This window comes from Seriola aureovittata, chromosome 7 (genome assembly GCF_021018895.1).
Source record: "Seriola aureovittata isolate HTS-2021-v1 ecotype China chromosome 7, ASM2101889v1, whole genome shotgun sequence".
Classification (NCBI taxonomy): domain Eukaryota; kingdom Metazoa; phylum Chordata; class Actinopteri; order Carangiformes; family Carangidae; genus Seriola; species Seriola aureovittata.
The window spans coordinates 13,152,084-13,169,865 of NC_079370.1; the positions used below are offsets into that span (position 1 = coordinate 13,152,084).

At 38.0% G+C, this 17,782-nt stretch overlaps 3 protein-coding genes across 3 annotated transcripts; 1 reads left to right on the forward strand and 2 right to left on the reverse strand.

Moving 5' to 3' along the window:
• Positions 1–2,010: 2,010 nt before the first annotated feature.
• them4 (thioesterase superfamily member 4) lies at positions 2,011–6,143 on the reverse strand. The gene is made up of 7 exons (XM_056379807.1): positions 6,090–6,143; positions 5,708–5,828; positions 4,806–4,995; positions 4,092–4,254; positions 3,721–3,831; positions 2,884–3,008; positions 2,011–2,745 (listed from the first exon to the last, which is right to left on the reverse strand). Exons 1-7 carry the CDS (start codon positions 6,107–6,109, stop codon positions 2,699–2,701), a joined length of 777 nt encoding a protein of 258 aa, XP_056235782.1. The 5' UTR covers positions 6,110–6,143; the 3' UTR covers positions 2,011–2,698.
• Positions 6,144–7,729: 1,586 nt separating this feature from the next.
• Positions 7,730–10,290, reverse strand: si:dkey-87o1.2 (uncharacterized protein LOC796684 homolog). Its single transcript, XM_056381836.1, has 4 exons — positions 9,688–10,290; positions 9,263–9,317; positions 8,641–8,758; positions 7,730–8,479 (listed from the first exon to the last, which is right to left on the reverse strand). Exons 1-4 carry the CDS (start codon positions 9,982–9,984, stop codon positions 8,446–8,448), a joined length of 504 nt encoding a protein of 167 aa, XP_056237811.1. The 5' UTR covers positions 9,985–10,290; the 3' UTR covers positions 7,730–8,445.
• An 871-nt stretch (positions 10,291–11,161) lies between these two features.
• On the forward strand, positions 11,162–14,379 carry zgc:174935 (uncharacterized protein LOC796019 homolog). Its single transcript, XM_056381835.1, has 4 exons — positions 11,162–11,651; positions 12,858–12,912; positions 13,097–13,211; positions 13,344–14,379. The coding sequence occupies exons 1-4, from the start codon at positions 11,358–11,360 to the stop codon at positions 13,543–13,545; spliced, it is 666 nt and encodes a 221-aa protein (XP_056237810.1). The 5' UTR covers positions 11,162–11,357; the 3' UTR covers positions 13,546–14,379.
• The last annotated feature ends 3,403 nt before the right edge of the window (positions 14,380–17,782 follow it).

Genomic DNA, 17,782 nt, shown 5'->3' on the forward strand with positions numbered 1-17,782 from the left:
AAGTCACTCGGCAGCAACTGATAAACAGCACTTTTCTATATTTAAACTGTCAGACTGAAACTGTCACATTAATTTCAGCAATCATTCAGCACTTATTGGCCATTTAGTTAATTAATTTAATTTACAAAAAAAAAAAAAAAATACAAAAAAGAACTGTTAAGAAATACAAGAGTAGATTTCATCAAAAATAAAAACAGGATCCCAGCTTTTAGTGACAAAGATATATTAAAGCCTGGGTGTTCCTGGCTGAGTGGGTAGCATTGTGACATAATAAAACACATACATTTTGTTGTTCAATTTGAAGAATGAAATAATGTCTTAAACTCACATATTTCCTCTCTAAGGTCATTTAACTTTTGTTCGAGAGCTGAGTGACAGTTTAAATCAGAGGTTTGTGTTTTCTTATTATTGTTATATTGTTGTATGTATGATATTATTAGTGTTATGACAACAAGAGACAATGTTGGTAGGTTAATTGGACTAGGGCACATTCAGATTAAATCAAAGACTGCGATGGTGACTATACAACCTATAGTCAGTACAGTATGTGTATAGCCCAAAATCGTGCTCTATATGCTCTCAGGTCTCTGCGACAGGCATGCTTTTAAAGCTGCATGGTGTGCAGTAGCTGCCAGAGCAGTACAGATCTCTGTGATGTGGACAGTGTTACTTATTATGGCATACTGTGGAATACATGAAACATGTTCACAGGTGTCCGACTGAGTGAAACAAACTAGCCAATGGACAAGATTACAAACACTATCATGATGATCTCCTGATGATGATTTGGTTCTGAAACACATTGTAAATTATGATATTCCCATTGCGTGCAAATCTACACCTACTATTTAAATATAACCAATATAAGATTTAAACTAAAATATGCAAATTGGCACTGCAATGTAAAAAAAACTCACTTCTCCTTGACTGCATTAATCTATCAAAATGACAGCAAAAACTTTGAAATATAAAATACATATATCCTTCAAGTATCCTCCATAAATTACAGAGGGACAAAAAGCAGCACATCACATTCTGCTGTCCTTGAGCAAATTAATGAAATTCCATTTATGTACAAAATCTTGACTTTTATCAGTATTTTAACAAAATTGGTATCTGTCAATTAAACCTTGACATTTTCGACATGGTGTATGTACAATATTTTAAAAACTTACAATACTCATCAAAAATTTAGAACACTTCCATTTTGCCAGCTTTTACTGAAATTTACATAATGTAATGTCCAAAAAAAAAAAAAAAAGGAATCGTGGAATCTTAAATCCTAAATTGAATTTTGATCTTTCAATTCAGCAGCTGAACACACTTGTAACATAATTCCTATAACGGAAATCAAACATTGTTCAGAAAGTTCACTCTAACACTGTTGTAAAAGTTCCGACAAATATGTTGCACTTGTAGTTTGCTTTGCTTTCACCTTCTGCCCAGTTCATCCCAAACCAGCTCCATGGTGCCATCGTCTAGTTCTTCTACTGTTTTGGGTTCTTGCTGCAGGATGAACCTCTAACAGACCAATCTGTCATCTTTTCTTACTTGCCTTTTTCTAATCCATTCTGATGGCAATACACAGAACTACTTCCTGCAGTACAGTGTTGTCCTAATAATTCACCAAAGGGTGCAGTAAAAGTTTGTTCCAACACTTGTACAGACACAGGTCTTGTAAGTGGTGTAAATTTGGGCACCTGTAGGAATTGTTTGCTTGAACTTTCATGGATTCTGAAAGTGATAAAAATTCTGAATTCTTTTTTACATTGGGCAATTTACTGCTTATCTTTGTGCCATTTAAGGTTATTCACTGAACTGATGACATTTCAATAAAAGAAACCTATGGCGGTGCACTAAAACATTTGACCAGTAGTGTTAGTTTTCAGTTTTCCATCCTAATTCAAGTATTTCCTTTTTGTTGGAAGGTTTATAAATAAAAGCCTCACTATATTAACCAAACTGCTGCAAATCTAACTTGTTGACAAACAAACAAACACATGGTTTGTATAATTTATATAATACTCTTAGGTAAGGCTTTAATGGAGGAAACAAAGTATTCACGTACAGTACATTTTGGGCAATTATCTCACTCTCAAAAAGCCCCAATGTTACACAAAACCATCAATACCGTTGCAAAGTTACAATAAATAACCCTTAACATTTTGTTTAATAAATAATGTTCATATATGTACTGTTGATGTGTTACACTAAGCAGAGGTAGTCAAATAACGGTACTTCAAGAATCTGTTTGTTAGTAATAAAATACTGAGATATGCATGACTACCAGGATAAGATTAAAAGTGAGAGAAGTTAGAGAAGTTATCTCTTAAATCACCTGGCACATAAGTGTACACTCCCAAAAATACTGCAAACAAATGATACGCTCACACATTCGCACACACACATCCTTGTACAGCTATCTTTGTGGGGTCATTCCATAATGCATTCTCTAGCCCCTTAGCCTAACCTCAGCCATCACAACCGAAAGCCTAAATCCTCGAACAGCCATTTAAACTTGTGAGGTCCTGCATTTTGGTCCCCACAAAGCTGTCGGACCCCACCAGTATAGTGGCCTCCCGGTTGTTGAACCCCTAAAACATAGTGAAACAAGCCCACAGGCACACAGACACACACACACACAGAGGCCTCAGCTTGCTGACAGTGTTTGGGTAGGTGCTTGGTTGGTGTGGTAGTGTCACCCTCCCCGTAGTAGATGGCTGACATTAATTGACAGGAACAGTGCTGCAATAGAAGCATGAAGAAAAAAAAACCAAAATCAGGACAGTTACGATTAAGTCGAAGAGCAGATATGTGACAAACTGGGTGCTTTCACAGACATGTACCATCAGACAAGTTGTGTGTAAGAAAAATGTACTTAACCTGTTGCTTCTGTGTGCAGTTTGGAGCCATCGGTGCTGGTAACTTTACATGAAATAAAGGTTTTTCTGCCTTCTTTTGTATCCAGAGAGGATTCAATCAACACCGTACTTCCCAGTGGGACGGGGCTTGAGACAAGACAAGTGTTTGTTAGAGAAAACTGACCATGAATGATAATCATCATACAGTATGAAGATGTGAGTTTGTGCTAATGCACCTAGGGGCATCACTATTATTATTATTATCATTAAGATTACTATTTTGAAATCTGGGTTAAGGAGAGCACTTCATAGTCTTCGAATGTTGAACCCAAATGGCCCAAAGCAAATGTCAAATGATCCATGGCTTATGACAGTGAGTGAACCAGAGCATTTGACACGACATTGTGAGGCAAACACTGTTGTTACTACTACAAAGTTCACTGAACTGAATATTTACTTTGCACATTGAAATCATCTATGTGACTTCATTCAGTGTCAGTGTAAACTACACCAACTCCAGCTAACACCTGTGTCTTTTCTACTGTACTGCACATGCAGCACCTAAACAGCGCTTGTCATATTCCTGCATGTGGCTCAATGTGTTCCGCATAAACAAATGAGACAACACAGACCTATACACACAGAAAGCTAAACTGTAAACTAGAATGTTGAGTACGGTATTTCACATTTTGGAGAACGTTTAAACAGAGATACAAACATTTATTCTTTTGGGTTACATACATGACTAAATGCACAAATTATCTATTTACATTTTTTATTTTACTATATATTTACAAATTTTAGTATTTATAGAATGAACGGATTGTTGTTTATTGATAAAAATATATTCTTCTTGTACCTGCGGTAGTTGATGTTGAGATTGGCAGTCATAACAGGTCCAGAGAGCACAGTAGCATGAGTTCCTGTCACATTATCAATCATAGTGGCTATTGCCCCCCCGTGGACATGTCTGGAAACACACACAACATCTATTAGACCTCAAATCTAAAGTTTAAAAGTGTAGTTGTGAGAAGTTTGAAGTTTTAAAACTTTTTGAATGTATTTATTTATTTTTTGGCATTTTGCATTTATTAGAAAGCTGATTGTATAGATGGACTAAAATGTGAAAATGTATATTCTATTACTGTACTATTTCTGGGTTGTTTTCAGTATGGAGTACAGTAAAGTGGAAGCACAGCCATTTATACACCACAGAAAGAGTTTGCTCACCCTGGCGGCCCCTCCAGTAGGTGCCCAGCCTGGAAAATGCACACACACCTCTGCTCCTCTTTGTTAACAAACAGAACATACTCAAATGCTGCCCCTGGTTCTCTGATGTTGCGGGTAAAAAGACGAGCTCTTGACTGGATAATCTTACTCAGATACACTCCTCCTGATGGAAAAATACATAAGTGAACAGTCAGCAGCTAAAAGAGCAGCCCAGGAAATAAATATATAATAAATGCAGGTGCAATAGGGTATCAAAAATATTCCTATTTTAAGATTTAATGTTTCTTATTGTATACTAAAAGTGTACAGTGTTTCAGGATCAAAATGTTCCCCACCACAAAAACAAGTCACAATCTGAGATTAACAAGTCAAACCAGTGTACATACAGTATATATTCTTCTCTTTGTACCAACAAGGTGAGAGACAATTAATCTAATGATATATCAGGATAAAAAATATACTTTTGTTAACATAGTTTTAAAATTATATATTATTTTATTTATTACTGACATGTCTGTATTAGCACATTTCTATTCCCAACTTAATGGTGGTTTAAATACAAACACACACTATATATCAAGTTAAAATGCGACACAGTTTAGATGGATAAGCTTGACCCCTTGATTATTACTAAAAAGTCCCATTACTATGCTTTCTCCATTTCTTCAATAAAACAAACAAGACAAACATCACAGTAACAGTGTGCACCTTTACCTGTAGCATACTTGAGTGAGCGATTGTAGCTTGGCAGTCTCTGCCAAGGCCCTCCCTGTGTCTCTCCTCCTTCTGCCTCCACCTCACACTGGCTGTTGTAATGGTCATACAACCGCATAATTTCTGAGCTCCACGAGGAGTTAGGCAGGCTGAAGTCCCGGGGCTTGAAGGAAAAGAGTGATGGCAGTGCCTACCCAACAGAGAAATGCATAAAATGTTAGACAGGACATGTAAGAGAATTATGTAGCTCAATATGACAATATATAAAGACAGTAGAAGATTGTCTTCCATCATACCATTTGAGGTTTCTATCCCTTCAAAGTCTAAGGTTGTATTAAGCCATTTGGGGCAAAACTGTAAATCAAAATCCTGGACTGCTTTATAGCACTACAATCATCAGTGTGATCAATGTGATGAAATACCTTGGTTTGCCAGGTATTTCATTCTACCAAAAACAGAGATATTAAAATTTGTTTTTAAAAATCCTTCCCCCTAATGTTGTGGGCATACATTAGAGATGTCTATCTATCATGCCTGATGAAGAAACACATCAAATCACACACATTGAGAAGAAATAGAAAATTTTCTCACATTCTTTGCTTAGGAAATTGATTAATTGGCTGATCGAATTATTGACTAATTGCTACAGCTCTGAATCACTCCTGCACTGAGTCAGAGGCTATAAAATCTATCATCTTGGTCAAGCTATTTTAGTCTATTTCATTGCTGGACATTTCTAACTCTACTCTGCTGTGGAAAAAGACAGTCACATTATTAAAACTGAGAAACACCTGGAAGGCCAGCAAGGAGAGTAAAAACACTGAGTTCACACGGTCAAACCCCATTCCCAAATATCTGACCAGTCATTTCAATCACTCATCACAGCACTTCATTCTACCTACCACCGTGGTCCTGCATGGCACGCAGGCAGACGGATGGCTACGTTGAGCCCTCATGGCTGGGAGAGAAGTGAGGCTCTGAAAGCCTTTGAGTAGCCTACCGAGGCTCCTTGCCATCTGTACTCTGTTTCAAAGGATGAGGTTAAATGTAAAAGTTTGTACAGACACTCACTCTGTCAGAACTTATAAGTGATGTGTTACGGAACGGCAGCAAAACACTGTCGAAAGGGCTTGCTAGCTTAAGTTAGCTTGAACCGTAACAAACCACTAACGCCGCGGTAAACACTGGGATGCGATATAATACACCGTAAGCATGTTTAAAATCACGCCCCGTTGTAAGGTCTTATAATACATCCATGGCTGTAATACACTGTTGTAGTTTTACCGGTGACTTTCATGTGTCATCAGACCAGCCCTTGTCAACTTCCGGCATGAGGGATACCAGCTATTGCGTCATTTGGATCACGTGCTTTAGACCTCGCATTGTGATTGGCGTTTTCCCGTAACAACCGGTTCCCATTGGCAACCAACATTATTTTTGAAAAACTTTATTAACAATATGGGCACGGACATGGAAACACGTTACTATTTAGTATTTATAAAGTTTGTTAATTTAATTAATGGTTTTTAACCATTAGTTATAAAAAAATATCTTTATTTCCACCGTTTCATGTAGCTCAATCCATTCAGGTGCTTAGGTCATTGTGTTGGTTATGAGAGACAGTTTTCTTGTATGGAGATAAATGTTGTCAATGTTATTGATCCTGAGATGTGTATCAAGTCTTTTGTTTGCATTTTGGATGTGAGATTAGCAGTTAACTGATGCTGGTAAAGAGAAGTGAGTTGTTTAAAATGGGAATTCTATGTGAACTTGGTATAGAGAAATGTCTGTTACCATTAGCACACTAGAATTACCACCTTGCAGTTGTATGCCTCTGCCAACCAGTCCAACTGCAGTTAATCAGTGTGTAAATTCTTGAGTTGTAGCCAAAAGTGTTTTGGTAGGTCACAGTGACCTTAACCCTAGACCACCAAAATGGGATCAATTCATCCCTGAGCCCAAGTGAGCGTTCATGCCAAATTTGAAGAAATTCCCTCAAGATATTGCATTCACAAGAATGGGACAGAAGGATGAACAACCATTTTAGCAGACAGTTTCAGAAGGGGTCCCAAAATAAATGAATACCCTCTGGGTATCTACTACAATAATTGTTTTTATTTTATTATTTTTATTTGTACAGCCATACAGAGATTTCAGTTACTAACAATCTTACCAAAATTTATAAACATTTGTTTTCTCTAAATGTGATCCTTCCCATATAAGAAGTGATCACTCAGTGTGCTTGTAGGAACACCAGTTCTTGACAGTTAAAAAAGTAATTTAAGAAACTATTCTTCTTTTCTCAAATTGAATATGAATGTCGAAGACAAAGCCACACATTTTGTTTTTTAACTGACCTCTTAACCTGTTGAGCCCAGTGCATTGCCTTTTTTAGGATTGAAGTTGATTCAACCAAATGTCTGTTTGTTGTTCATCAGAAGCAACACCTTTTCCTTTATGGTTAAACTAATTCTGTCTGAACCTTTGCCCTCAAAACTGCACCTCTGTAACATAACTTTTCAGAATAGTAATTACTTATTAACTCATTTTGTAGCATGCTGGAGGCCAGCTTTTGTGAGCTCAGACAGACTGGCTGAACTGAGTCTCCAAAACTTAAGGTTTATAGATTAGCTGAAAAGGCACTGAAGGAAAAGAGAACTAAGGTATGCATACTAAGTACTTCAGTCTGCTAATGAGATGGAAAATTGCAAGGAGACTGTCAGTTAAGCCTTTGATGGGCACTAGGTGGGGGTAGAGAACAGGTCATTGAACTGTTTTGTTTCAATAACCTATCAAATAAGAGATGAATATATGACAGACAGAAAAATATAATATGTCATCCATTTGTGCACATTAATTTTGTGTTTGAGTTCAGTTGGTTACGGCCCTGCAGTACAAACAGACCAGAGATAACACCAGACAGCTTGTCAGCCAGGTAAGATTTTATTGTGTAATTTTAGATTACTGTGGCTTTTTGAGAAATATAATATTTGGAAATATGACATGTTAATCTGCATGTCAGCTACTATTTAGTATAAGTGAATATTTATTCAACTGACATTTATCTCACTCCCAATATGTGACACCATGTGATATTTCCATTAAGCATAAATTTACTGTTCCACCAAACGTGGTATGTTTTGTCAACAAATGATGCCACACAAGACCAGTGATCATGTTGTTTTCCGGGTTGCTGGTAGACACAGTTTCATCAGGAGCCGGGCACCAGAACATACACAGGTACTACACAACATAGCTTCACTGGTTCAATCAGTGGAGGCTGTTTTTGGTAATGACTTTGCATAACATCTAAGTTGATCTGTGAAGGCTGTAATCACAAGTATGTGTCAAAGTTTTTTACAGAGATAGAAAGCCACACAAGATCCAACCCACCAATGCAATCCTGTAAAAAAAACCCAAAAAAAACAACATTTCATCATATTTCCCCAGTCCCTATGTCTATTTGTCCTTTGAATGGATGTACAGACAGTTTTTATAAATCAATATAGATCAAACATTCTCTTAAGAAACAAGCAGATCTATAATCACATCAGTGATAGTAAAATTGTATCCTTGCATGTATAGCATGCTTCTTCTTTTTTTAAGTTCTCAGTCAATGTTGAATGTTTCTTAGTTGACTTTATTTTTTAGCGACAGTGAGTCCACACAGCTTCCTGCGAAATTAAGAAGAAGAAGTGTTATTTCAAAGTGCAAAGTCCTTATGTGATAAGGCTGCTTTATGGCTTTACTTTTACAGCCACGACTCTGTTAAATAGAACTGCTCTGTAATTGGATACAAGTCACACTGTTATTCTTGAAGATGCAAATATCTTACCGTGCTTCCTCCTTCGTCGTATCTACAAAGGCACATATAGCTTTGTCTCTATCCAGAATCTCTTGTTTCAAGCTCTGAATGTCCTCCTCTGCCTTCTTTTTAGCAGCTTCGTGGTCAGCTAGGGAAATTACAGAGAACAACAGAGAGAACCAAATGTTACACCAGAGAGTGTACAAAATGACAATGTCCAAATATAGGCTTTGCTGAATATTAAGGTGCAAACATGTGAATGGCTGCTGGTACTTTAGCTGAGCTCAGATTTAAATCAGCTAGGATAAGCGATATGCAGATCAGTGACTGAAACGGGATACTGTTATCACATCTAGTTCCACTGGTTTCTCATTGTAAAAATTTAAATTGAAAACAAGACAGTTATCTCAGCATTCCTGGTGTCTGGGTTCTGTGTAGATGGTGCAAGACTGACAGATCTCGCCAGCTCATCCCCTGTCTTTTAAATGGCCATTAAGATGTGTAGAGACACTTTAGAGTTTGTGTCATTCTCTTTCTCTCTCAGTTTTGGATTGGCTGGCATTAGTATAGAAAAGCACACTTTACCACCTTCCTACCTACCTACTTACCTACCTACCTACCTTCCCAGGGCTGAAACAAAAGGCTTGCTTACCTTTGAGTTTAGTCAGGTCCTCTGTCACACTTGCCTTGTTTTTCTCAACCTCTTCCTAATAAGGGAACAGGAGAAAATATTTGTCAGCAATTAAGGCAGATTAATGCATGAGTAGAAAAAAAAGCAGGTTCAGAAGAAACATAAATGAAACATTTGGATGTAACAGGATACTGCGGAACAAGCTGATCCTGTCTTTCCAAGTTCACACAGTCAATATTAGACATCATGTGCATCCTGAAAAATGATTTCTTGACTTTCCTGTAAATAATGTTATGAAAGTAGCTCATGCTGAAGTGTATGCTAAGTAAATGTGTGTGTGTGTCTGTGTGTGCAATGAAGGATGCAAAGCACTAGTCAAAACCTGAAGTTATCATGACCATCTCTCCCAGAATCTGTTAAGAAAGCTGTATGTGTGTGTCCCTTACCTTCTCTGAGTTACAGGCCTGAAGAGTTTTATCATGCTCTTGTGTTGATGTTTCAGCGTCTACTTTCTTCTTTTTCAGCTGATCCATCTTGGAGTTGACAGAGTCTAGTGTTGTCTTCATCCCCTGTATTTTATTTTTCGCATCGACGATGGCTCCTTCCTTCCTCTTGACGTCCACCGAGTCCAGCACCATGCGGGTTTTCAAGTGGCGCAGGTGCAGCTCCTGGCGCACGGATTGGAAAACCATTCCAACCATCACAGCCACGCTCAGGCACAGTAAAACAACCGCGAGCTTCATCTTGGTCGAGACAATAAAAGACTGGATCAACGAGGGGCCAGTTGGTGGAAACTGCTGCCGATCACTTGTCGTACATTCCGGGTATCTTCTCTCCACCCACCGCTCACGCGCGTCTCCTACAGCTCCCTGCCCCGGTGTAACCGTGGGTATTGTGTTTGTTAACCTGCTCTACCTGCTCAACAAGATGGGCGTGACGATCTACATAATTTCCTCCTGTGACAGTCTGTTTCTGGCAGACACGCACCTGTAGAAGCGGCTTGAATGTGTTGGCATGGTGATCGTGTTGCTTCCGTTGAATGTCGTTTAACATCAGATTAAAAATAGTGCTAAGTAATAAGAATTCACTTGAGGCTGAATACCAAACAAACTTAAAACCTCTAAAAAAAAAAAAAACTCCTGCTCCAACCTGTTTCTTTACATTCATTCAAGTGGCCTACTGCAGGTATTAAGTGCAGTTTTGATGTAGGCCCACTTTGACCTTTGCCGTTTTTTTGCTTGTATTGCCTATACTTCACTACATTTATAGGAGGAAATTAGAGTAATTTTTACTGTACTACATTGAATTGACAGCTAGGTTAACGTTAAAATTTTACATACAAACAACAATTATCATCATCAAAATCATGCACTGTTACAGATTAAACTGCCCACCTTTACAAACTAGCCAACAACAAGATTAACATGCTGCTTACATGTGAATGCATCAATTCTTAATAGAACATATATAATAATATAATAAAGCCTTTTACTTGTGATACTTTAGGTACATTTTGTTGCTAATACCGTTTTTTTTTTTTTTTTACAGTACTGCCACTATTATCTGAGATGACTTTTAAAAAGGAATATCAGACTGCTTAGAAATTTACTTATATAAGTTAGAATAAATGAATTATTTATTCTACACACACACACACACACACACACACACACACACACACAGAGAGAGAGAGAGAGAAACAAAACATAGACACACCTGTTCACCTACAGTCAACTTTGACTCAGTTATAAGCATAAGGTATTAAAATCACATGGATGATGAGCACATACTGTAGGAGTAACAGGTGTTCAGCAGGGCCAGTCTCTTTTTGGCAGCCATGAAGGAAGAGGGCGTGTTTCTCGTGACAGAAAGGGGCAAGGCTACACAGCTCATGCCCAACACATTAATGAATATCCAATCCAGAGGCACAGGTGAGTCGGGCAGCGTGTCTGATTGATTAGAGGTGATCCAGGAAACGCAGAGAGGTGTAACCAGGGCGACCAGTCTGAGAGGTTTTGACTCGGAATTCTACATGGAAGTTAAAGAAGCACCTTGTAGGAGGAAGTAAAGCCACCCTTCACACACATAGAAGAGTCACAACTCCAGAAAAAAAAAAATGAAAGTTCAAGTGCTGCTACCTGCGACAGTCATCGTGAGTGTCGCTTTGCTCGGGTTCATCAAGATACGGAAAAAGGAAGAGAGCAGAGAAGATAGACGGATGAGGTTTCTGGATATCAAGCTGCGGGTGACCTACGACATGCTGGGGGAGTTTGAGAAGGAACAGTCGGAGATGCAGAAACTGTTGTATGAGACCGAGAATGGCCAGAAAACGCTGGAGGAAGAAGTGAACGTGCTCCAGGCCAAAGCGGAGAAGACGAAGGGTGATGCAGACGTCTGTGAGGGAGGCCAGGTGAGGACAGAGTGAAAGATGAGGGTATCGATGCTGGTCCCATGTGCAATCATGCTTGATCTAGTTTACACGGAGACACAGGTTTGTGTGACCTTGTAGGCAATTAAAACTAAATGTAAGGAACTTGAACTTGAGGCCAGGCGAGGAGGAAAGGGTTCAACATAAGAACCGAAAGCAAAATTATTATTTATTACATCTTTTTATTACTATAGCTATTCATAACTATTGGAATAATACCCTTTCTTAATCAGTCTCTTTGTGTTGAACAACTGATTTGACTTGAATCATGTCAAGTGTAGCATATGGACAAGTAAAAAACACACACACATAACCGGTTTAACCTGGTTTAGGAATAATTAGCATGTCTTACACTGTCAGAGCAGGGACTGAAAACAGGCATAGTGGCACCTCTATACTGCAACAATACTGTACCCATTCCTACATACACAATCTGTAAACTATTGCATTTATTGTTTGAATTATGTAAATGAACATCCTTAGCCTTAATAGGGTCATAGGCTAGCAGTAAAGCGTTTTGTTTTTTTGTTATGCTGTTTTGAAATAGCAATTAATGCATGGAAATTTGCATCATCAAAAATTTCTCTGGTGTGGTGTCAAGTACCCAGAGGACTGCCAACATTCAAACTGTGGAGGATGAGTAGAGCGCATTCAGAAATGTCTTGGCCCTGTGGCTCTATGTGGTTTTCATAGAGAATCAGTGTGCATTTACATATGTATCATTTTTACATATTTACTGCCTTTTATGAGCTCACTATACAAAGTCTAGTGGTTTCACAATGGAGCGAGGTGATTCTTCAGTGCTCCTCAGAACATCTGAGGAACACATCACCCTAAAAAGAACCTTTTAGGACACAGAAAATAGGATAATGTGAAAGGGAAAAGGTTTGAGAGATAATCTACAACCAAATAAAGGGAAGACATGTCAAAGGAGGAAGTATTTAAGGAGTGACTTATACTTGATAACATAATACTGAGACATGCATGAAAACTGTGTTGTGTACAGATGCAATTAATCTGATGACTGTAGTGTTCAAATATTTACCGTGGAAGTCAGAAAGAAGTTGTTTAAGTTGAAGATGTGTATTTACAGGATCCTATAACTAGCATCCATGTTGGTCTATGTAGAGAAAATGTATCTTACAAACTCAGGTTTGGGTTGCTGAGATATTCTTTTACCAATTGCAGAAGACTGCAAGAGATGAGCTGGCATCTGCAGAGACAGAATTCAATAATTTCAAAGGTAAGTGAAGGCTTACTGTAGTGGCCGCAATGTCCAAAGGTGTTGTGTATTCATTAACTGAGAGATGAGCCAAAGCAGCTTTCTCCTTTTTTTCTTCAGATGCATTTTAATGTATTTCTCTTTGTCTAACCTTGCTTTTAATTTGTAAAACACCTTAAATGTCTCCTGTCATATGATAATAAAGCTGAAACCGATAAGGAGATGGCCACCTGGAAAAAGGAAGTAGAAAATCTGAAACAGCAACTAGCAACACGGAACCCAGTATGTGACTTTTTGAAAAGAGGATCAGACACAGCAAGGTATGGTTACTACTTTACTGGACCTTAATTTAAAAATATAAATATACATACATATCTTCAGTGTGCACTCAAACTTCTACAATGATTTCTATGCATTCACTACATTTTCTATTGTTGAACTTTCTCTTAAAGCAAGTTGTGTGGCAATGAGCAACCAAAGGCAGAGGCCCCTAAACAAGAAGAGGTAAAGGCAGAGGCTCCTAAACAAGAGGAGGCAAAAGCAGAGGCCCCTAAACAAGAGGAAGCAAAAGCAGAGGCCCCTAAACAAGAGGAGGCAAAAGCAGAGGCCCCTAAACAAGAGGAAGCAAAAGCAGAGGCCCCTAAGAAGAGATGAGGAATAACAACGTGTGCTGTACAACACTTCATCTCTAAAAGAAACAAAGTTTTCGATACATTGCATCCAGATTGCAGCATTTAGCTTTACTGGGTTGATGACACGTGAGACAGTGGTGAAGAGCCTAAAGCAGGACTCTACTCACCTACTGGGATGTGAACGAATACTCCTTATTTTTATGCAACAAACTGAAGAGGAATGAAGACACATTTTGGAGTAGGGCACATGTTCTTGTGTTTGTTGTGTGTGTATATGTGTGTGTCTGTGTGTGTGCGAAGGTGTAAAATGATTTGTAATAAATAAATACTTTGTGGTGGCTAGGCTAAAGAATAGTTCACTCATGTTTGTGGTAACTGAAAGCCAATGTAGGAAATCGCTGGCGGCAAAACAGAGGAGTGATGTGACCTGGGAGGACCTGCAGGTTCCCACTGCAAATGAACCTGAAGGAGACAAACCTTCCAGGTTTTCCTCCGCCACTTGCTCGGCTTCGTGTTGTCTGTCGCTCGGTCACTCACTCAACAGCAACAATGTCTGTCTACTGGTCAGTTTGGATTTATGGCACAAAGAAAATAAGTACACAGCTATGAACTGACTGTTTTAAAAAAAAATATTCTATACAGTATCCTGGCAATAATGTACTCACTTTAAGTTCAAGTTGAATAAAAAAAAATTCCAGTAAAATAGATTGTCATTAATGATCATTTATCGCTCTTACATTTGATCAGCTATGGTTCTGGAGCTGTAAAGCAATAGAGGGCGATTACTTTTGACAATATTTCTGTCATGTAAGTGCAAAGTCCCCTACACACCTTTTCATACCAACAGTGGTGGAAGAAGTAATTAAATCCTTTACTTATGTACAAGTAGAAATACTATGACTTAAAATATATTCCATTAAGTAAAAGCACAGAAGTATTATCAGCTAAATGTAATAAATAAAACAAATACATACATGTTAATGTGTAAACAGCATTTTAATGTTGCAGATGGTCAAAGTGGGACTGTTACAGTTTTTGCACACTTTAATGTGTTGTAGATTTAGTTGTAAATTGATAAAATTGTCATTTTGCCCATCAATCTACATTCAGTAATCCATGAAAAAGTTTGCGCAAATTTATTAAGAATCAAATTCTTAAATTTTACAAAAGCATTCAGACTATTAATTCTGTACTTTGTAGAAGCCTCTCTGGCAGCATTTACAGCTTTGAGTCATCATGGGTGAGTCTCTACAAACTTTGTACTCCTCTGTCTGAGCAGCTCATTCTTCCTGGTAGGTCCTTTCAAGAGTTGTCAGTTTATTTTCCTAGAGCTATCAAAGTGGTTTCCATCTGGCCACGCTACCATGAAGGCCTGATTGAGTACTGCTGAGATGGTTGTCCTATCAGCAGGTTCTCCCATCTCTGAAGAGGACTTTTGAAGCTCTGTTATAGTGATCGTTGGGCCCTTAGTCACCTCCCTGACCAAGGCCCTTCTTAATAACATTTCATTAAAATACAGAAAAAATACCAAAAAAGTAATTTATATCAAAACAGCAGAGTAGATCTCCAGAAATATAACCTGATCTCAAGCTTTCAGTGATGGTTTCCTGTGATATTTTGTGTAATATCTGTGCAGAGGAGAGTTTAAGTAGTTGTCATGAAAGTATTCAAATGTACTTTTTCTGAGAACTTTAAAGACTTCTGTGTCCAGCGTTAGGAAGGGACTGTATTTTTCGAGGCTGTAATTTGTGGTGCTGTTGAATTGTGTTAAACTGAGAGGTGTTTCTAATATTGTGTTCACCCCATTTATGTCAAGCGATCTACTAAATATTAGAAATGCCACTCGGAATGACATCAAACTGCAGCCCTCTAAATGAGCATTCAGTTCAATCAACACCTTTCTATAGGCTCCTGAAAATGTAACATTATAGGATATATATCATGGTTGGACTTCCTGCAGGGCTGTTGTATTATACTGGATTGCTTTAAGGTGGGTGTAAGTAATAAACTGGCAACTGAGAGAAAGAATGTGACCGAACAGGATGAAGGTTATGTGTTTGGTGGGTAGTGTGTATGAACTTAGACACAGACACACCTTCGGGATGGTAAACTGAAGAGGAATGAAGACACATTTTTGAGTAGGGCTGGCGGGAAAAACAGAGGAGTGATGTGATCTGGGAGGACCTGCAGGTTCCCACTGCAAATGAACCTGAAGGAGACAAACCTTCCAGCTTTTCCTCCGCCACCTGCTCGGCTTCATGTTGTCTGTTGCTCAATCACTCACATCAGTATGTCAGAATGCTCAATATACAGTACAACACTGCACACAATAGTCAGGGTGTGAGGCTTAATAAAGGCATGGCTGTAAAATACTTACCTACTAACCTGTATCCTGGTAATGATTAATGCAGACTGTGAGATCAGAAGAAAGTGGACAGATAAATGTTGACAAACCACATGATGTATTCATCATAGCTGTATGATGAAATACATCATTCCTAACACCATTCGCAGATAAGCCACCTATTTGACTGCATGTAAATAGGAAATATGAATAAAAGAGACGGACAAAATCCTCCTCTGTTTCTTTTGCCACTGATCTTTTCTTTCTGCAGTACATTACGTTACCTTTTGGCCTTTAGTTTTCATCAAGTTTTTTTCTCTGTTAGATAACTCCTCTACCTCCAATGCTGAAAACACAGTATAGGTATTGAATAATCGTTGTTAACCTTGTCTGTCGCTCTGTTTCTTAGTGACCCTGCCTCAGGGTGTGTGTGTGTGTGTGTGTGTGTGTGTGTGTGTGTGTGTGTGTGTGTGAGACAGAGAGAGAGAGAGAGAGAGAGAGAGAGGGAGGGAAACTGACCAATCAGAGAACCCAAAGCCTTGGTCTGTCACTACCTATAACTTCACTCTGTTATCCTGGTGAAGCTCTGGCTGTGCAGTTTGTGTTCTGGCTGAGTACAGAGCGTCATTCTTTCTACTGGAGTGTGAATTTTCAATAAAATGTTATGCCTACATGTTTTATGTGTGTGTAGTATCTTAACCTACTAACACTGCAGAACAGTGTTTACCTCCCAGTACACTTTGAAAGGCACGTGTCAGAACACACATTTCAATGTAAGGAATAATATTAGCACAGCAGCTTTGAATACTTTTACTTGGAGATGAAAAAGATAAAAATTAAACAATTTAGTGTTCACAAAGGTAATGATCATTGTAGGACTTCGGTATTATATTGCATTAGACTGAACAGCTGTTTCTGTTATTTGGTCTACTCGCTGTAAGGTTCCAAGTTTATTATGTAATATTTGTTTGTAGGTATTTTCAGGGCATTTTTATGGCTTATTAGAGTTTTTGACTGTAGAGATATTGCAGGAAATGAAGGGAGAGAGAAAAGGAATGACATGCAACAAAAACCCCCAGCTGGAGTCAAACTAGGGACATTGCAGGTTTATGGTCGCCACCATAAAGCCATGGGGCACCCTATTATATTATAGTTATTTAAGCAACTGCACAGGCATCATTATGGACATATTGCTCATGACTGTACCTAGTTATTAGACTGCATGATCTGCTTTGTAATTAAAAATTACATTTTATTTTTTTCTGTGTTGATAAAATGCCTATTTGTATGCATGATCATTTTATCATGATGTAATCTTAACTTCCAGGGAAAAGTTTGTTGTTTTATTAGTCTGCTTTTATCAATAGTACAAGCTTTTTCTTTGGTCACAGAAACGATAAAGTTGAGATTCAAAATTTAGTTTTTTCATTTGAATGTGTATGTTCCCTGAATTCAGCACATGTGAAAATTAGCAATTTGGCTCTATTTGGATTTTGTTCTCTTTTTTTAAATTGCAAAATTAAATATTGATGTTTTGTATAATTGGATGTTTTAATGCTGCAGCCTTACAGCAGTTGGGTGTCAGAATACATCAGTAAAACTTTACTGATGAATCTGCATGGAAAATGAAACTAACTTTTACTTGTTCAAAGATTTTTTTTAAGTTTTGATCTTTGTTTCATCTTTGAACCTTTAATATGTGGCAGGGAAGCATAATAACTTTAATCCCTGACTAAATCAGAGGTAAATGAGTTTTTTCACTTTTTGTGGAGGCGATGACTAATGACTTAGGAGTGAATTATTAGACTGTAAAAAAACAATACTACTTGGTCACGCAAGACAACAATAGGTTTAAACCACATATAGTTCATTTTTAATCATTTTGCTTTATATTGTATACTGCCATCTCGCACTT